This window comes from Ornithodoros turicata, chromosome 2 (genome assembly GCF_037126465.1).
Source record: "Ornithodoros turicata isolate Travis chromosome 2, ASM3712646v1, whole genome shotgun sequence".
NCBI classification, from domain to species: Eukaryota; Metazoa; Arthropoda; class Arachnida; order Ixodida; family Argasidae; genus Ornithodoros; species Ornithodoros turicata.
The window spans coordinates 141,684,261-141,705,765 of record NC_088202.1 but is presented as its reverse complement, the minus strand read 5'-3'; the positions used below and the strand labels follow the sequence as shown (position 1 = coordinate 141,705,765).

Here is a 21,505-nt window from a genome sequence, read left to right as displayed (position 1 = left end):
GTTCTCAGGCTGCCCACGCCTACTCCACTGCGCATATTTTTCCGCTTTGCATATTTGTGCAAGTTGTGTGATTCATACATACCTTCATGCTTCATGTAACTTGCATAGTACCTCAGAGTAATTAAGCGAAACAAGCGAGATTTTTTCGCTCACAACTTTAGACACAGGAACTCTTCGCACAAGCAAATGAAAATGCACAATTCGCTCAGTTCAAGTTGACGTCAATGCGAGGTGTCTTCTATTTTGCATAACAGCTGCAGTTGTTTCATAATGTTCCTGACTTGTATGTGTTCTCACTGTCACTGTTCTACATTCCCATTCCATTTTATGAGCTCTGCTGTCAAGCGCTTTTGTAGCATCACTCTTTGCAAGCATCATTATAGTTATAGTATTATAGTGATGAAGACTCTCCGGAACTGCCACAGTACAAGTATCCACGACCACATCCACGACATTCTAGTTTGGTACAGGCAACTGCGGATTTTAGCATGGCTCTAATTGAGGAAACTGGAATTGGAAACTGGCTTGAGGAATTGGAAAAAGGAAATTGAGGAAACACTGGTGCTGGTGAAGAAATTGAGCAATATTCGCCACTACAGTCAAACTCCTTTACAGCGAACACCTTTTTAACGAAAAAACCACTACAGCAAATTTTTTTGCGGTCTCGCTGGAGCCCTATAGGTCCAATAATGGACATCCTTTTTAACGAAAATACCTTTACTGCAAATTTTTTTTGCTGTCCCCTGAGTTTCGTTGTAAAGCAGTTTGACTGTACACTGTTTTCGAAAAAGTGCCAGCTTCTCCCTCTGACGACACCACAAATTTGACTGAAGAAGAAGGCTTGCTTTGTGTCATTGAGAAACTGAAGCTGTATTTTCAACCAGACTTTCCTCTGATTAAAGGGGTTGTGACAGTTTCACAGATGTGTGCCAGTGCATCATGCATGCATTGCGGTGCAGCCAGAGAACGGAGAAGAAAGGGATCTTTTTCGATGTGTCATAGTTGCCGAGACACAAATAATAGAGCACACTTCCGTGTCACACTCCGACACCAGGGGGACGATATCTATGGCCATTCCCGCTCGCATTCGTAGGCACGTAACCTCTCTCACGCTGCCTCACAGGTGGAGACACCTGCAGCGATGTCGGAGCCGCATGAGTGTCCGCATTCAGGGTGCAAATTTATGTGTTTATTACCTCATTTTCAGAAGCGTACATGAGGAGGGGAGTCAAGCCCTGTAGATCACATAAACAAAATACAGAAGCCGACACTGAAGATTTTTGTTTAAGTTTAATTTGTACAAGCTTTCGCGTGGGGGTCCACACTTCCTCAGGTACGCACGCTACCTGAGGAAGCGTGGACCTCCACGCGAAAGCTTGTACAAATTAAACTTAAACAAAAATCTTCAGTGTCGGCTTCTGTATTTTGTTTATACCTCATTTTCAGTAAAACTCGCAATGCTGATCCACAGTTGGTCAAAGTATTGCCTTTTACGTTTGTAGCTTGAAGTGAAATATCACAACCCCTTTAACCTGAGAACCTCTGCCATGCATTGTGATTAAGTAATGGATTAAGTGGAGGCTACTATGTGAGGACAAAGACTAGGAAGCTTGCTTAGGTGTTTCAATAAACTACTAGTAATGACGACTATGTCACAAGGGACTTTAACAGCTTTCTTCATGTTGGACTTTACATTTGACACTAGAGCAGTATTTGGTAGTGACGAGAACATAACTGCATTAATATCTGACATAGCGGACAGGTTAAGTCCCCGCAAATTGATATTCTAAGCATCCCCTGCTTCAGGTGATGCTGTGCTGTATCAGACTCTCACAATTCATGCAAGTGCACAGAAAATTGCTGTTTATGCATTTAACACATACTGGTCACGAACCTGCAGGGACATGACAAATGGAGAGCACAGTGAAGAAACTGGCTCATGTCCCAGCTGCCGTAATTCGCATACTTCACAGACTCCATACAGCAAGCCTGCAAAGTGTCTCTGTGAACACAGACCGACCTAACCGTATTGTTGCCTAAACTACTTGTAAACGAACTCTCGTCGTCGTAACTTCAGTAGATCACCAAGGTGATGTCTAATAAACGTAATGAGTCCGTAAGTCGAAAGCTTTCCTGTAAATGTGACTGAAAATGTGCGATAACTTTTGATGCTGATGACAAGCTTGTTATGATCTAATGTGCATTACAGTACTCAAGCAGTAGTACCTTCCCGTTGCAATATATCGTAAAACAGGATGGTAGAGTGAAGATTCTCAATTCTCCTTGAAGCCCATTACATTTTTTGCCAAACATGCTGTAACATAAGGCAGCGTTCTGCACCATATGTTGTGTTAACCACTTCATAGACTACTTTCGAAAGTCCCATAAACACAAGAGCGTGCACTAAGAACTAAATCATAAAATGAGAAACAAAATAACGCAAATGAAACATATTTTATTGAACGAAAAAGAAGCCATCAACATAATATGAAAACGTTCAAGCAAGATGATGAGCATTGAGGAACACAGGCCGTCTATAAAGTATCAAAAATGATGCCCATGTCTGTGTGGAAGGGAGGCACGCATTTTGTACAATATTACGTCCAGAAGTAAGGCACTTACCCCTGAAAACGGTTTAACTGCCACCACACAAGTGCATGGCACGTAGACTTCAATATGCTGACCGCGTTTCCGAACTCGCATTCGTCATAACTAACACACACGTTATGGAATGTACGTATGGAGAGTTTCAAGCCTTGTACCGAACGGCAAGAACCACTGTATCATTCTAAATAACTTATTACTCGACTGATGTCTGAACAAACAGCTCTCCAACATCCTCATTGACTCAACACGCCGCCATTGTTTTTCGCTGCCCATGTGTGGCCAGACGAGTTGCTGCGCTTCCGTTGAATAGCGAAAGTGAGCGTGCTTGTGGTTCGGTGAAAGGGGTGAAAAGAAATAATGGATTTAGTGAAACTGAAGGGGTAAACATTATCACAATAATGATCTGTGCAATGTCCGTTTGACGGTATTATTTTACGGCTGATTTCCAACCGCGTACTCAACTTGTGATGGCGTTTCTGCAAAAGATACAGACAAGAACAGATGTCACTATATCGAAGACAATTTTTAGCAAGCACTAGGTGGGTTGAATCCCAATGAAAAAAAAAAAAAATCACAATGTTAATACTTTGCCAACAGGGCAGCTCCCAAGCATACGAAACGTCACAAAAACCGAAACTGCATATCATACCTTGAACGTTGGCACGGAACAGAGCGTAGAACCCCTGCCCAGGCTGTGGTCCCGATGTCACCAGTTTCACCACAATTTTGTTTCCTCGAGATTCGTATGGTGCCGGATGGTCCTGCAAGTAGTGGAGCACATGCTGATGGTATGAGTTCGTCTCGCGCTCACTGCTACAACAGGCTACAATATGGCGGCAAATAAAGTCTATGGTTAAATAGTGCCTGTAGCCTCTGGGTAAAGCCAATACCACCTAGATAACACAAGGCCTCTTCATGATCCCTCTCCCTGCATGTGACATAACGCTAGTTGCACGAGCCTGATCCCCGAGTTCGATGGCCCGATGCTTGCAGATGCGTAGATGTGTAACTTGCCGGTAATCTGTTTCGTGAGATTTTGGCCGCGTACTGCATTGTCAGGTTTCTCGAGTGACAAGTACGTATACTTTTGGAACGCTCTATGTAGAGATAGGCAGAGTCCGTGAAATGAAACTATGTTGGTGAGTCAGTTCCACATGGGCCGGTGCTGCGTTCCTCGCCGTCGAGACAACAACGATGAGGGTCCAATAGTATATGCGTTCTCGTTTCCAAAGGATGAAGCTCTCAAAGAATCATAGCTGAAGGCGATTCCACGCGCAGATTTTAAACGTAGCATTCGCTCTAAGGTATGTAAATAAACTTGAAGCCACTGCCGCTGGAATGCGCTGTGGGATCTTGCTTACATGTTGATTGTAATACGGTCGTCCTCATTCTCCCGCTGGACTGCGAACTGCATTTTCAACAATCGGAATTGTCGCGAAACACACGCACAGCGATGGAGCCCCGGGGAAGACGACTGAAATAGAAGGCAATCGACTACGACTGGTGCCAGGTGCTGCGCCTTCAGTTTATTCAAACTGCTCGGCCTACATGTCATGCACGCGCGCTCGTCGCGAATCGACGAACTCCAAACGCGACAGGATGAAGAACGCGACCCTTGAGAAAGCCCTAGAAAATTCACTAAGAACCAGAAGTGAAGAAGTGTTGAAGAACTCAGTGTCTTCTATGACAGCTTAAAAAGCAAGTTAGGAGGCATCTGCAACACCAATTTTGGACAACGAGTGTGACTGACAAGTCTGTGATGTTTCTCCACATTGAACCATGGAACCATTTAAGTGTTCGAAGGAGTAAAGTAGTATTTTCAACGTTCGGATAAATATATAAAATTAGAAGTGCTTCATGCACCAATTGGCCTTGTTCCTGAGTTGATGCTAAATCCCATTACGTGCATTAAAACATCCCTTTCAACAACGAGAGCGCGACGTCGCTTGCTTAGGCACGCTCTGGCTGCCGTGCAAGTATCAGAAGGAAGCAGCGGAGGGACAACTAACGTGACGTCACGGCGTGCATGATGAGGCCTTGTGTTATCTGGGTGGTCTTGGTAATGGGGCGTTCACACGGGCCGATTTTCAGCACCAACTCAGACCAACTCGAAGCACCGTCTTTGGACCAATTTCGAGACGGTGCCGTCTCCACGTTCACACGTACCAACTCGTTAGCTCCGCCCACAACCAACCTTACGGCAATCGGAGTGCATGGGTTCAAGTCCAACCGTTGGTGACTTTTTTTAACTGTCATTAATCAAAACGAAGTCATTTTATTTCGCCAGAAGGTCACCAGTATATCAAAAAATGCCTATTGATATGTTTATATGGCGCTAGCAACAAACAAAAATTAAAAAAATACCATGTACCCCTGTAGGATTTGAACCCATGCCACGCAGTACGACAGGAACGAAATCGCGTGATGCCCTCGAGGGTCACGTGGCAATGCTGCTCGCGTTGATTGGTTGGACCACCACCAACTCTCCGAAGTTATCGCTCTGCGACCGATTCCCACCAACTCGAGTTGGTCATGGTTGGTGATGTCGACCGACTGCCACCAATTCCAAAGTTGGTCCGAGTTGGTGCAGAAAGTTGGCCCGTGTGAACGCCCGCTAAAGCTCGCACACAATCCGGGGGCCCGGATCACCGCAGGATATATTCACCAAGTCAGTGATTACCATCAAGTCAGTGATTACTATTCATTATTAGTGAGCGTGAATACTCCTGTACCGACATATGGGCTTCCGCCCATTGCTCAGCGAAGCATCAGAGATCCCAGTCTCAGGGATTCAATAATGCCTTACTGTTCACGTTTCTTTTCTTCCCCCTCAATTTTTTTTGGGTACTTAGTGAGTTTGAGTACTAGATTGGTACTTTGGTACATAGTAGCACGTGTGGGGACCGGACGCTAGTATATATATGGAGGGACATAGAGGCAATGAAGTCAACTGTGGTCAGGTGACGTCACTTAAGTAAAACAAGGCTGATTCCCTCTTTCCGTTCGTGATACCGTCATGTGGAGCACTGAGGTCGTTGTGAAAGTGCGGCTAGTGATTAGTTACGTAATTTTGGACACATGGCCTTGAAATACAACTTCCAGAAATGAATCAATCAAATCATCCAACGCCACTCTTGCGTGCGTCGCACATACCCACTAGGGAGCTACTCTCGTCAAAAGTAATCGAGCTTTGCGTCACGAACTGTTGGGCATATCCAGTGGCGTAGCCAGTCTTCCAAGGTAGGGGGGGGGGGCGGAGCTCGACACGAAAACTCGCCCCCCCCCCCGTTGTTTCTGTGTGCGACAACTAACACACACGTACTTGTGCACACTGCAAACTATGCGGATGCAAAAACAGGAAAACTTGATTTGGACGTTGACAATATGATTAATAGTATGGGCTCTCATGACAATGAGGTGGTGTCACGAGATTGGAAGTATTTTGAAAAGCTCATACTTCGAAAACCATTCAAGAGTGCTGCTTCAGATAGACGCCATGAACTGCAAGAACTTTCGCGATCGTCACACTGATCCCCCTCCATACGTTCTCCTCAGATTTGCACGATTTGTGTGGGTCGGTTTGTGGCAGGTAAGGGGAGCTCGCGACCCTCCTAGCCCCCCGTGGCTACGCCACAGGGCAGAACTACCAGAACACGCACCGCCAATAGACCCCGCCCTTACGTATCCCTAGCCGGTATCCCTATAGCCATCGTCCACCGGTGTCTCTAGCGCATGAACAGAGAGGGAGGCCGCGCTTTCCTACGACATGGGGGCGCTATGTGCTATACTGAAATAAACGACAGGGGGAAAAGAAGGGAACAACGTGGCGCATAGCTGTAAACAATAGCTGTAAACATAGCTGTATTACAATTAATGTGATGTGGTGATATTCCGTTCACTGTGGAATAACCTTCATGCGCATACATTGCGAAACATTGCGCATTTCGCCACGTTGGGAGTCAAGTGGCGCCAAGCTGTGGGCTACGGACTATACGCGCACATATCGCACGTACGTCGGCACAGATTTCTCTTTCACGATACAACCTACAACCTTCCGCTTCCGGCGAAAACACGCGGGAGGGCGGCCTAGCTGTGCTATGGGCACCCCGATATAGTGCGAAGATTGCAGGATCAAGGGCTGGACTATTGGTTGAGGACGTGTGGCATTCACCTCTGTTCTTTACGCCTTCTTCGCGTAACGACCAATGGCAGGCGACACACACAGTAATCGAGGTCGATTACTTTGACCAGGATAACTCTCCCGGTGAACACAGAGCACATCTGCCAGTATAGGAGACCACTCACTCAGTCACCCGTACCACAAGCGAACACAAAGCGTAAGCACAGTGAAGCAAGAGGGAGCTTTCTTTTCGCATCGGAAAAAGACACAGAGACGCCAACACTCTGACAAGATATTCACTACAGAGGGCTGCATGATGCGACATGCCTGTCCAGAAGTACCCGTCGTCGTACCTTTGCCTTGTGCACGTTTTCACTTTTAGACATACCTGACCACAGTACCGCACGACGAAACTGTCATCTTGATCCGTGTTGCCTTCGTAAATTTCCACGTAATTGGTGTCGCAGCCGGCGGTGGAGTTGAGTGAGAAGGCCTGGAACCGCAGCGTCATTTGATCTCGGCCAGGGACACCAATGTACCAGCGACAGGTCTTGGCCTCCTGGAGGGCATCGGGGTACCCAGGGCTAGAGAACGCTCCTTCAGTGTGGGTCACATTTCCTCCGCAACCGGAGCCTGAATACGGACGCAAACAGAGATGAGCACATGGGCAACATCGAACTGTCACGGCAGGGGATGCCTAGAAGCAGCTTCCTCATGGCTTGTCCTGTTCATGCGATGACTATAATTATACCTAGTTAGGTAGGCAGGCACAAAAACTGGACAAAAAGACATATGCACGTCCTCCTCCTCACAATTAATGAAATTTATTTTCAGAGGGCCGCTTAAAATCACGAGGGGTAAACAGGAAAGGGGATGCAAGAATTCTGGTCGCTAGCGTTCTAGGAGCGTTAGCGTTTGTCTTGCTCTTGTGCCTGCTTATCTAATTATGTACAATATCCAATTACTCCACTTGCAGACGAAAAGAGGACTACGCTCCCACTGAACACATGGCGGCCGCGAGTGCGGGTATGAAAATTTGTACCCGCAACCGCACCGCACCCGCGGGGACACGACCCGCGTCCGAACCTGCAATAATGTCATTGGTTTAACCCGTATTCGCACCCGCTCATCCCGGCGCGTATCCGCATACCCGCCGATATACCCGCAGCCCAATGCGTACGCATGTTTCAGTTATGCCACATGATCGTCACAGCACGAAATGATTTATAGATGCGGGGGACAATGTCCGTTAGCCAGCCTCTTTTCCAACGCTTACGCTGTGACGACTGCTGACATGGTTGCCAGTTTACTGGCGCAAAGAGTACCCATCGAGGTGTCGAAAGATAGCCAAAATTATTCCTGTGTGGCAAACAACAACAACAACTTTATTTTGAGATGATGAATTGGAAATAGAACGTCTTGGAAAGCATTTTGGGCCAAGTGTTCGCAATGAATCGGGTCACACAGCAAAATCTGACGGGTTGGTTTTGCACCTGCGGGTATTGTGGGTATACCTGCGTACCCGCAATGCAGTGCGGGTCTACCCGCAACCCGCGAAGAACAAATCTGCGCGGGTATACTCGCACCGCACTCATCTTTAGCCGCAAGTTCTCCCAGCAGTTGCTGTATATTAATACTATAAGAGCAAGAGAGCCGCTTACAGGAGGTCAGTCACTGTTAATTTTACTAAAAAGATTACAGAAAGAAAAAGTATATTATAGTCGATTAAGGAAGGGCAGCTCACGAAGAGGCATCGGCCGTGGGATTCGAACCCACACCCTCAGATTTCCCATCAGAGATGCTACCAGTTCCACCACGACAGCTATACTCCCTGACCAAAACTCCAAACCACGTTAAGAAACACATAGGGACAAGAGCCTGCCCTTAACACGCTCCCGTTTACGTTGTTGCCAGTCACATTTACATTCACTGCTGACCTCTGACCGGATATGAGAGGATACGGTTGGAATCCCATTTCTCATCAAGCGATTACCGTCGTTCACAAGCGCAGTCCAGCGCGGAGTGTCCAAACCAACGCATAATCTTCCCAGCCAGACATAAGATCCCGTACAAAACGTCGACCGCCCTTGTGCTTTCCTTCTGGCCTCTTCGCTTTGGACGGCGCAGTGCACTGGTAGAGCCTTATGGCCTTATGTTAGCGAAGTAAGAATCCACCGCCTGGCATCGCTGCTTCTCTGAATACAGGTATCAAATGACAACGGAGGTGCACCGGTCGGCGCCCGAGAAGGAGAGAACGACGAGAGAGGGACGAAAGCGGACGCGTGGCAGCACGGCGCCTTTGATTCTTATTCCGCATCTATGTAACCGGCCAAATAAATTCAGTTATTCCGTTACGAGTTTACCGTGACCACGGTGCTCACAGCTGACCAGTGGCGTATCTAGGGTGTGGACAGGTGCCATGGGCGCCAGGTGAACAGGGGCGCCATTATGTGGTCGGGTGTGAATGTGCCAGGTGGGGCACTCAACCTGGCACATTCATAAATGATCCAAAGCAGCCGCCATTAGAGAGGTTGTAGTGTGAAACCTAGTGCGGACCACACGAAAACGCATCCCCAAGGACATCATGTTAACCATGTTGCCATGGGCGCAGGTAGCTCTAGATACGCCACTGCAGCTGACGCTTAGCACATCCCATGGAAGCCATGCCGGATTTCTGGGACGGCATCGATAGTAACTATCCATCATTGCTAGATAGGCCGACACTACAATGGTAGGTGACAGATGTCTATGCATCTAATTTGCATGTACTCTCGGCACCTCGTCATCCTGCCGTCTTCACTTGTGCGAATACCACAGTAGCGGGCATCCAGTTGTTACGGCTACTGGAGTTCCAGATGTAGTCCTTGTTCCGGACTACAGTAGTCCCGTGGCGAGCTAGTGGCCACATCAGATGGATTGCGTGCTACGGTGGTGTATGCGACATCCACACGTGCGCTGAAAGCACTACAAGTGTGTAGCGCAGGTCAGAGCGAGTAAGGAAGAGAGGAGATTTGTGTGGGGTCCATGTTTCCTACTAAGTGGGACTAACTGTTATGTAAGTGTTTGAATATCCTGCACTAGACTGAGCCTGAGCTAGTGTACCGGAACGTGCACGTGAGGGTTACCGTTCGTTTGCTGTTTATATTGTTCGCTGTTTATTTTCCAACTATGGTCTCTAACGACTGACAACGCACCTCGTCGTCGACCAGCGCGACGTTTGCTCCCTCGAGCACGTGTGTGGCCATAGCAACGTCTGTCCCCGCACTACCTGGACTCTTCCATTTTTCTCTGCTTCTTCTTCTTCCTCTCTTCGAGAAGCCCACGTGTGATTGTGGTAGAGCCCGCGCCGGCGAACGCTATCGCGCAACAGCATGAACGAGCATCGCTGCTCCTACGGCAGTCAACCTCGTGCGCTCGCTCGTCGATGTTCCGTGGTTCCGTCGGAGTATAAAGAGCCCTCCAGTTTGTATTCTGGGACTTGCAATAAAGGTTGTTGGTTGGGACACCAACTTCAATTACGCGTGGCTGATGTATTTGCAGTTGCCAATTGCGTGATTTAGTAAAAACTTGTTCGTAGTCAAATATGCAACAAATCAGGGTCAACTCTGCTCGTTCGCAGTCAATTATCAACTCACACGCGACGAACAGGGGCGCGAAAATAACGTCCAAGCACTGGATAAATGTAAAATTTCAGCAGTACAGCACAACAGCCCTCAGCCATGCCCTCAGCCTTTGAGCGCTGAATGAACAAAAAAGAGCACTGGAGATAAGAAAAACAAGTGGAAGCGTTGGCAATCAAAGAATCTGAACTCACGGTTCTCAGATTTTCTTGTTCTAATTAGACATTTATAGAACAACAACTTACCTTGTGTGCTGGTGATGTACATGATGCTAAAGGTCGCGTAGGGACTCCAGTTGTTCGTATCACGATTCCTGTCGACAACTAGGGTGACCCTGTCGGTGGTTGAAAACAATGGGTTCGGGTTTGCATGGCCGCACAGTGTTGCCAACATCCTAGAGCTCGTCGTTTCACCATCGCGTACCTGTGACATAAAATACAGTCATCTGGCGCTACGTCACGTTCACCCAATTGCGGAAATTGAAGTCGCGGATACGATGCACAAATTCAAAATGAAACAAACCATTCCAATGCAGAACCTGCTTCGGAGAGTGTGATGGCACAATAATATGTAGCCCCAAAATTCAACTGTTGTCCGAACGCAAGGCAGTTGATTCGAAAGCGCTGAATTCTACATATTGGTCGATATTCCATTGCAAGACATCTGCATACTTGATACTTATATCCTTTAGAATCACATTGCAACGCAACTCTCGTGAAGCGGCGATACGCACGGACTAAGAAGTGCATATGTTACAACCTGAAATCACGCAACATTCAAACAACTCAGGGAGCATTGACAGACCTGTGCCCGTTACTCGAAGAAAGTAATTGATTACCGTTACCGTTACTTCTGCGGGAAAAGTAATTAATTACCGTTACCCATTACTCGACTCCAAATGTAATTGAGTAACGAGTAAAAAAGTAACGCGTTACGCCAGTCGTTACTCTGCATTCACGCAAATTATAACAGTCTTTGGGTGCCTCAGAAAAAAGTAAAAAATAAAAATAACAAACAGAGAAAGGTTCAACAGTGGAACAGCTGAGATAACAACAAAAACAAAAACGCCTAGGATAAGGAGATCTGTACGTCTACGTCATTACAATGACCTCCGCTTGCTATAGTAGAACACAGCCCAACAAAGGCTGACGGCACCAGGGGCTTGATTTGGGGCAGAACATCTAAAAGATAAGCTAATATCTGCCGGAAAAGTAATCAATTACTGAGTATTCGATTACTCAGAAAGGTAATTGATTACTCGAAAAATTACTCAGAAAGTAACGCAATTACTAGTAACGCGTTACGCACAAGTCTGGGGAGCAACTTTGACCCGAGCTCAGAAGGCCCAGGTTCGATTCCCTAGAGTCAGCCCCTCTCTTCCTTGAGTTGTTTGAGTTCGTTTATTTTTGGGCGTTGGAGGCTTAACGTGTCTGTGTCGTCCATCTAACTGTGGTCTGCCTCGGCCAATTCTCATTGTTTACGTCGATCACGCAATATGCGTGCAGCCAAAGAGCTCCGGCAATTTTTTCCCTAGTATACTTTACTGGCTTTGCACTGGGCTTCCAATGGTGATGAAAGACGGTATTTCTTCGACAATTTGAGGCCTTGTATGTATTTGTCCTTTCTTTGCTGTTCCAGCCTCACATGGAGGTAAGAAACTAAGGAGAGGGCTATAAGATCGGAGGGCCGTGGGACCCCTCTAGCGGTCGCTCCTGGCAATACCACGCCCATCTAGTTGCCCGGTCACGTGATCCCCACATGTTTCGGCGTTATGGCGGTCTGCGCGGAGGCTTGGAAGCTTAGCAAACCTCATCTTCAACAAACCTCTTACCTTCAAGGAGCCCATTTGCACAATACTTTGAAAGTTATGGGGTGTTTCAACATTTCCCGCGTGATAAATCACAGCAAAAGTTGAGCAAAACAGAAGAGAAGCCAGGCAATGTCACGATGATGTACGTACGTCTTCTAGCGATTTAGTGATCCATTGCTTCCACACTGAGATGATATATCTAGTGTTTCAACGGGTGTGATAACTTCTAACTCCAATGATGTTATGAAAGCGGAAACAAGTTATTCGACCGCAGCTGGTCTCTGCATTCAGGTAAGATACGCCGCGGACATGGAGGACGCCATGTTTTACGACGTCTTGCCGTGACGTTTATGGGTCACGTGTGTTGGGCAACTAACCACAATGCCATGCGCGGGTAGCAGCACGGCCGCTGGCATTGGGAGAGGCGCTTAGGGCATCTCCTTAGTTTCTTACCTCCATGCAGCCTCAGAACATCAGTTCTCTCATGTTCTTTCAATGGTGAGTTAGCACACCCTGGCGGGAGGAATCACGTGGGTGACCTTCTGACGCCATCCGTTCAAACGTTGCCTGCCTGCGTACTGCTGCTGATGGCCCATTAAGGCCGAAACAGCTGTCCAGTACTGGCGTGGCGACGTTTGAGCACTTATAAACATCAACGCAAACCATCGCCGAAAATCGAACCGGTTCGCAGCCCCGAGCCAATTCGCGAACCGGTCAACGCCTCCATATTATATGTTCTGTAAAGCTGCGTTCATCAGGAAATGCGTGGCTAATGGCTTACTGCTGTTGTCTGCATTGACGTTTTTAGGGGTCAGGTACTCCCTTTAGCGAGAGAAAGGAGAAATGGATGAACACTTGGAAATAGAGTCCACATTGATGAAGCGGTGTAGTCCTGCTCTACTTTCTGTTTCCAAAATCTCTTATTTCACACGCGCAGTGCCAGTAAGATGCACTTAAAGGAAGCCTAATAAGATGGAAGCGTAACATAGACGACAGTACTTGCCGGCACAATGCATTCGAAGCGTGATTCGATCTGAAACCGTACTGAAGCCCGCGTACTGAAACGTAGTAAGCCTGCCGGGCTTACTCTGTCCAGTTCACAGCAGTGCACTAGTTAATCGAGAACACAAAGGCACACAACTACACTACCAATAAGCAGAACTGCATTTACTTTTCAAACCACGACCGATCAAACAGGCACCGTTCTGCGTATACGCTGTTTCTCCACTTCTCATGTTCCCGACTTGTTTAATTTTTACTGCTCACGTGTAAAGGGAAATGCTAAGGTGCTCACTTAATCACATATTCGTCCTATAGAGCTACATAACTGGCCTACTCCATTCCTGTTTCATTCGTCCGCAGCGCGCGCGCTGTTTAGACGCCGCAGCGCGTGCATGGGGCGCTAGCCGCGGCGCTCACGTGACAAGTGCGCTTCAACCTGTTAAAAAGACGCTGAAAATACACTTACTATACGTCCTCGTTTGACTGCTAGGTGAAAATTTCCGAAATCCATGATATGGACGCGTGATGTTGATACCAATTTGTCTTCGCTCGAGGATTGAGGGGAACACTTATGCTGACTTCTTTTACGTCTGTAGAGGAACTCCACCCATGTCCGAAACGTTTCGTTGCGAACCGGTTATCGCCATTATTTTTTTACGGCTCTGATCCGGTTCGGGTTCAATAGTGTCATGAAAATTTCGGTTCGGGTTCGGTTCGACACCCAGGCCAAGACACGTAAACAACACACAGGGCTGTTACATATTTGCATTCAATTTGTACTGACAAGTTCGAAAATACAAAAATAATGCATTATAAAAGCTAGATATTGATCGGACACTGGAAGAAGAAGAAGAAGAAGAAGAAGAAAAAAAATGATAGAAATGATTAATTATAAAAACTAATTATGACCATGCATCTGAAATAGACTACCTCCATTCGTTCTCTAGCACAGGTTCCATTGTGAGGACTTCCAATGGTAAAATGGAGGAAGTATAGACTCAGGGTTCCGCCTCGAGTGACCGGAGATATATTGATGATGAGCGGCAGCTTTTCCAGGTACGAGCTCCTAGGGTACAAGTAGTTCATGACAGAGCCGCTGTCCGATGTGTATGTCCGATTCTCACCTGGCGTATTTGAAAGAAACAAGGAAAAGGAAAATCAGAACATGGGATGGCCTTCAGTGGTGTGTCATATAGTTTTAGGGGTCTGACGTACTCAATTATTCAGACGATGCAATCACTCGTTTCACGGGTACAGTCATAAAAATAAAAATGTAGGATGCGGTTAGGCGAATAAAGAAAAATACAAAGACGTTGGACGCAACAACCGCAAAGCGGCGCGACAGATAGTCCGCTATAGCCCGCTAGTACGTCAGCACTCTGTTCCGCTCCTCAATTTCCCTCTAGGTGCTGCCCCCTAATGCATGAGAAGCGAGTTCATTGGTCCCTCTTCCAACAACAACAACAACAACTTTATTGCAAGATGATGAATGGGGAGTTTCATCGCCAGGGGCGATACTCTACTCCATTGCTGGTGGTGATGCGGGGAATGAAATGATGGGCCCCTTCACAATAAGGATCGAAGTCGTACGGTACCCAGAAAGGTGAAGAGAGGTTTGAGGGCAGAGCGTTGGTGGACTGGATGTGGTCAGGGACCAAGCAATTTTGTGAGAGACAGGGGGCGCGAGAGTCTAGCTCGTTAAGGGATCCGGATAGTAAAGTAGTAGTAAAGCCACAAAAGTCAAACAACAACAACTTTATTGCAAGATGATGGGTGGGGAGTTTCATCGCCAGGGGCGATACTGTACTCCATTGCTGGTGGTGATGCGGGAAATGAAATAATGAGCCCCTTCACAATAAGGATCGAAGTCGTACGGTACCCAGAAAGGTGAAGAGAGGTTTGAGGGCAGAGCGTTGGTAGACTGGATGTGGTCAGGGACCAAGCAATTTTGCGAGAGACAGGGGGCGCGAGAGTCTAGCTCGTTAAGGGATCCGGATAGTAAAGTAGTAGTAAAGCCACAAAAGTCAAACAACAACAACTTTATTGCAAGATGATGAATGGGGAGTTTCATCGCCAGCGGCGATACTCTACTCCACTGCTCGTGGTGATGCGGGAAATGAAATGATGGGCCCCTTCACAATAAGGATCGAAGTCGTACGGTACCCAGAAAGGTGAAGAGAGGTTTGAGGGCAGAGCATTGGTGGACTGGATGTGGTCAGGGACCAAGCAATTTTGTGAGAGACAGGGGGGCGAGAGTCTAGCTCGTTAAGGGATCCGGATAGTACGGTTCGGGAAGGAAGGTTGTGTGAGAAATGGAGAAGAATGTGCTCTAGGTCTTCTACAGCACCCAGTGACTGCATTGGGGAGATTCAACTTGCCTTAATCGGTAACGCCATTACGCTGTGAAAGCCACATCGAGGCGCATTCGATGAACTAATGCGGCATCTTAACCAGAGGTATGCCGAGGCGGGTAGTCAGGGGAGTCACGAGGCACCGAAGTACGGAACGACGATCTCCTCTCAGCAGCGCAATACGCGTCCGTCTCCGAGACGAGAGCTGCTTCTGCGGCGCTGTCGGCCTGTTCATTCCCTTCGACACCACAATTGGCTGGAACGCATTGGAGCACCAGCCTCTGCCCTGCTTCGTAGACAAGGTTGTAAGCCATTAACACATTCATCACCAACGGTGCGGACGAGCCTCGGATGCCAGAATTTTCAATTGCTTGCAGCGCGGATGTTGAGTCAGTGAACACGACCCATTCCCGTGGGGTAAAATGAACGATGCGCTACAGAAAGAAAAGTATCGCATAGAGTTCCGCAGCTGTGGACGAGGGCGAAAGACGACGTCCTCCCACTACGCCTTCGGATGGGATAACGAATGCCGAGCGGACCTGCCATTTCGAGATGCGCCATCGGTGTATCGAGGAATGACATGGAAGAGACATGTCGTAACATTTTCGTGCTGAAACCCGGGACTAGGTTCCCTTCTCGTTATCTGGAAACGTTCTCCTTCTCGTTACACAGGAACCACCCACTCTCGTCAGTTTCCGGAGGAGCACCGGAGAATTCGTCGTCTGACCACCACCATCTGTGGTCGATGGATTGTCTTCGGCAGACCCGTGGCTTCCTACGATCGGAAATCATTCGTCTCATCCGTTCCGCTCGTCATCCGTTCTGGGAGCATTTCCGCACCACCATCCACGAGGCCACTGGGCTCTCCAAAATCGAAAAAAATCGAGTACTTTCTTTCGTACGTCAGCAGTGCTGAATAGGTCAATCGAGGGCATAGGGATCTCCGAGGGTAATTATGACACCACCATCACAGCACTGACTGGTCGATTTGGACGACACGGCCTCCTGGTCGATGCTCACATTGACAAGCTACTTGGGTTGGCGGTAGTTCCATCTCCCAAGGATCTACACAAGCTGCGGAATCTCTACGACACAATCCAGTTCCACGTCAGCTGCCTTCAGCATCTCGGAGTCTTGCCGTCGGAATACGCTGTGGTACTGCATCGTGTCCTCATGCGCTGTATACCCGAAGAACTCGCAATCCAGTTCCGACAACGTCAAATTGAACGTAGCGAAACCCCCCCCAGCCTGCGGGCACCAGTCAGCTTCACCGGACGCAAGCCGTCTCAGACCTCTTAGCATTTGTTCGAAGCCACATTGAGTGCAGAAGGGATTGCCGGATCGCTCTCTGTCGCCTCCCTAATCGTGAGCCCCCTCACATCGAGATGTCGCGAAATCCTCCTTCGGCACTCTCGCTATCGGTGCAAGCAACATCAGTTCCGCGACTTCGTTGTCCCTTGTGTCGCTGCAACACCCACGCCATCGCCGACTGTCAGGCTGTTATCTCCCCGCAGGAGAAAAGCAGGCTCCTGATGGAGCATCGCTGCTGTTGACGGTAAGGGAAGTACAATCACTTCGCCCAAGATTGCAGATCCTCCAGGTCGCTTACCTGCTCCCTTTGCTGTGGCCTCCACTTGTCCCTCCAATGCGACATCCAGCGCGGCTGCTCGGCCGCTACAATGCAGGATAGCTCTGCACGGGGTCCGCGCGGAGCGCATTCGTACCGCACTCATGACCACACTACCACTTCATTGAATGTCTCTGTCACCAGGGGTCGCCGGCAGCACAGCAACGCCGCAACGCCCCACGTTCTTCTACAGACTGCCCGTGCATGGGCGCATGGCGCCTCTCGCATCGTTCGCGTAATGTTCGACACCGGAGGTCACTGCACCTACATCTGCCGCGACGTGTCAAGAGCGCCCGGGTATGCTGTCCTCGGGTCCGAAGACATTTCCGTTTATTCCTTCGGGTGTAGCACACTTCCGTCAAGGCTTCTATGTGATCACGCCACCTTGCGTCTCAGAAGTCACTATGGCGGCCCTACGATTTCGCTCGAAGCTCTTGCGGCGCCGGACCTTTGTTCACTAGCAGATGCCCGAACTACTAGAGTGGTGACTGACGACTTGAAGCAGCTTGGACTGGACGCTGCTGACGAGTTAACTGACGGAGTTGAAAACGGTGCAGAGATCGCCATCCTCATCGGCTCAGTCTTCTACTGGTCTCTCGTATCCGGCGACAATCGGCGCCATTGGACGCGGGACTAACGGTGGTGGGAACGTCCTTTGGCTGCGTCCTCCACGGCCCATATCCCCACTCCTTACCTACGGATCCATCGAATTCGCCAAAGACAACAACACTGGCGCTGGCATGCGTAACTGTCGACAGTCCCGAGACGGAACCGGCCCACATGTGGAGATTGCAAACCGTAGGCATTGTTGACGAGTGCGCCACGGACGACCTGGTGATGGAACTGTTCGAGCAACAGGTTACGAGGGTCGGAAAATCGGGAAAACGTTATCAGGTCCCTCTTCTTATCAACGAAGAGTGCCTCGGCAACCCTCGCCGACAACTGTACAATCGCCAGAACTCACCTACTCTCGCAGCTTTGTCGATTTCGTGACAATCCCGAACTCCTAACTATTTCCGAATATTTGAAAGTGGGCCACACGGAGCGAGTACCTGACGACCCCGAAGTTCCGGACGTCCTCTATTACCTACCCCACCATGCGGTCATCCGCAAAGAAGCAGTGACGACTAAGCTTTGTGTCGTCTTTGACGCCTCTTTCGACGCCAAGGGAGCAGTATCGTTAAAACACTCCAGAAGGGACCGAAGCTCAATGCGAACCTCCTGTCCCAGCTCATTGTCTTCCGCTGTCATCAAATCGCTCTAACGGCTGACATTCGTAAAGGTCTATGCCTCCAAATACTCATCCGATCCGAAGACCGTGATGCCTTGCGTCGCCTTTGGGTAGCGCAGTCGCCCATTCCGAATGGTCGGGATCCTGAAATCCAAGAGTGGCGAATCACCAGAGACCCATTCGGCGCGTCATCTAGTCCCTTCTTGCTCGCCGCCACACTCCCGCCGCAGACGCCAGCATCGCCGCACGCTGTCCGCTCTCTGCCGAACGCCTTTAGCACACCTTCTACGTCGACGATTTAGTGGTGGGAGCCTCGGCAGAGGAAGTCGCCCTCCGACTATATCAAGACGCATTTACCCTTCTCACCGAAGCCGGTATGGATCTCCGGAAATGGGCTTCTAATTCCGCAACGCCCACCCACCGTTTCATCACAGACCGCGTACGACAATATCTCTGCCGATCCCACAGTCAAGATTTTGGGCATGATTTGGCACCGTCCATCTGATGACATCGCTTTTAACATAAGTAGTGTGACTACGTATCTCGCCACTGCTACATATACGAAAAGAACGGTGCTACATGCTGCAGCCAGCATCTTCGACCCGCTCGGTCACCGTTCACCATTCGCGACAGTCTGTTGTTCCACTTGTGGCGGCATGTGGACGACGATGAAGACGTGCCTCTGCTGGCGCGCGCCACTGCGCCTGCCAGCCAGTTCTACCGGCACCGTTCTTGCGTGAGGTCACGTCCATCTGCCCGTTGGGACATTTCCATCATCGCCGGTCAGGACTCATGTAGTGGGACACCACCTCTACAAGTGGCTGGGACGAGCCACTGCACCCTAACGAGCAAGCAGAATGGCGGAATTGGTGCGCCGAACTCCCCCCTTTTGACTCCATACGCGTACAGTGCCGTTTGGATTTCCACCCGGAAAAGAGCGGCTGTGCCACAACATTGCACGTCTTCGCTGATGCAAGTCCACCGGCGTATGGCGCAATGGTGTACGTCGGTCAGACCTCACGGCAAGCAAGCCGAGGTGCTCACCCAGCGCAGCTCCTCTTTGCCAAGGGACGCGTCGCTCCACTCAAAAACCGTGTCTGGAGCTTCTCGCATGCCTCGTGGCCGATAGGCTAGTTGCTTCACCCTCAAGATTCTCCCCCTTCTCGTCAGTCTCCTAGCCTTCTGTTGGACCGACTCAATTATCGCCCTCTCTTGGATTGCACAAGACGTCTTCGTACGGAATCGCGTCACGACAATTCGACGACACACGTGGCGCCGCACGGGGCGTCACTGCACAGGGCGGGATAACCCCGCTGATTTGGTCACTCGCGACAAGGTCACATCGGTCGACTACAGGGCTCGCTGTGGTAGCGCGGTCCCCCGTGGCTCCAAGTGACTCAGAATGCTTCCTTGGGGTACGTCTTGATGAACAGCGACAGGCTTAGGCATAGCCTGCCGTCTTAGGGGTTTGGCCGTGGGATGTGCGGACAGCTACAGTCCGGTTCGTAAGGAAATCGTGGAGCCAGCTGAAGAGTTGATCAGATACCGTAATTTCACGCGTATAAGCCGCACCGCAGATAAGCCGCAGGACCCGTTTTTAGGAACATTTTTAAAACTTTTTGGGCAGATAAGCTGCACTCGCAGATAAGCCGCGGTCAGTACGACGCGACTAATTTGGGGGACAAAGGAGAGAAGGCCATAAACCTTTTGGTCCATACTCCGGGGTCCGCATGGTGTACAACAAAGGAGGTCAGCTCTAGCGTTCTACCGACATCGAACTGCCCTTGTTGTGTGCTTTTCATGGATCGACGGGTCAGTGGCCTTCCAGAAGATATGAATCACTGTCACCACTTTCGTTAAAGGTGCTTGGGGGAAGGCACCAGGATGGTCAGTCTACCCGAATGTTGACTCACCCCTGTTACACATTGTTTGTGCATTGGAAGGGCGGTGCTGTTCCAGAGACACTGTCGGCCCTTTCGTTAAAACCAGCGTATGGGGAAAATATCAGGGAAAAATGGTCATCAGATAAGCCGCACCGGTGGATAAGCCGCAGAGCGCCCGTGAGAAAAAAAAATAGCGAATGAGCCGCGGCTAATACGCGTGAAATTACGGTACTCCAAAAAAGGTGTGCAGCACAGAAATGTGCGAGACGGTATCATATGCGTGCTTGATGTCCAGGAAAACCGATACGACGATCCGCCGACGAGCACGAGCATGTTGAACTGTAGAAACTAGGTTCCTCTTCCAAATAATGGGGTGACATTTCAAGGCTGAGGCGCACGCGGTTTTCTTTGTGGACCCATGTAGATCTATGAACACCGCCTCTTTATTGTTGCGTTCTGAGTGTACAGAAACTTTGTCACGTGGTGTCTCCAAACCTCTCTCTCTTCCCTGCGCAGGGACAAACTGTCGTAGTTTCATCACTGTGGATTTGTTCAACTTTTTCGGGACCCTTCTGTAGTTATGTAAAGTATGCCAAAAAGGCTTACGTTCCGTGCTCTCCACAAATCAGAAGTGATAGAGGTATCATTCTGTGCAATGGTTGGCCTTCAGTGCTATGCGATCGTCAAGTTGTGTTTCTACAGTGCACGGTATATTCCGGTACAAGGAGGATGTTTTGGTGACTACTGTTAACGCAAAGGCAACACTGTAGCAGCTCAGGTACACGCAAGCACGACCTACTAGATTATAACGACCACGTTAGGCGCACCCCTCCCATGCGCCGCATTTTTGGAAGGCAGCGGTGGCGCTTCTGATCGTCCTTGTTATTGCTTCCTCAACTTCTACAATACTTTGTACTTCAGCTTACCTTAGTATTTCTGTACAAGCTGTGGACTTCCACAGATGTTTAATTGTGAGGTTGATTATTATCATCATTCTACGCGTTTTCATAGGAGCTATCGCTGTCGTCTGCTACGGTTGTCGTACATACGCTTTTGCGAGTTCAGAATTCAAATTTCCATCGTCCAATCGTGCGCCAGTCTGCAAGGGCGCGTCAGTAGCGCCCCTGGCGGATCGTGCGGACAGGCACCTCATAGGGTTTGCTGATTGTGACATGGTCGTTATAATCTAGTAGGTCGTGCACCCAAGACAATTCAGGTTCTGAAGGACTCTCGATTTGAATGCAATGAACATCC

The 21,505-nt window shown here is 49.1% G+C and overlaps 2 protein-coding genes across 2 annotated transcripts in view; both read right to left on the bottom strand.

The window, feature by feature from the left end:
• The window catches only part of LOC135386243 (uncharacterized), a 40,147-nt gene extending 37,436 nt beyond the window's left edge, over nucleotides 1-2,711 (bottom strand). The window contains exon 1 of the mRNA XM_064616052.1: nucleotides 2,623-2,711. The gene's annotated coding sequence lies outside the window, so the exon portion shown is untranslated. The remainder of the gene's footprint in view (nucleotides 1-2,622) is intronic.
• LOC135386240 (cubilin-like) overlaps nucleotides 2,436-21,505 on the bottom strand; it is a 165,110-nt gene continuing 146,040 nt past the window's right edge. Inside the window, exons 63-67 of the mRNA XM_064616049.1 lie at nucleotides 14,090-14,283; nucleotides 10,593-10,770; nucleotides 7,116-7,360; nucleotides 3,257-3,368; nucleotides 2,436-3,083 (exon numbers count right to left, since the gene is read on the bottom strand). Coding sequence (XP_064472119.1) covers nucleotides 3,040-3,083; nucleotides 3,257-3,368; nucleotides 7,116-7,360; nucleotides 10,593-10,770; nucleotides 14,090-14,283 — 773 coding nt within the window. The 3' untranslated portion in view covers nucleotides 2,436-3,039. The remainder of the gene's footprint in view (nucleotides 3,084-3,256; nucleotides 3,369-7,115; nucleotides 7,361-10,592; nucleotides 10,771-14,089; nucleotides 14,284-21,505) is intronic.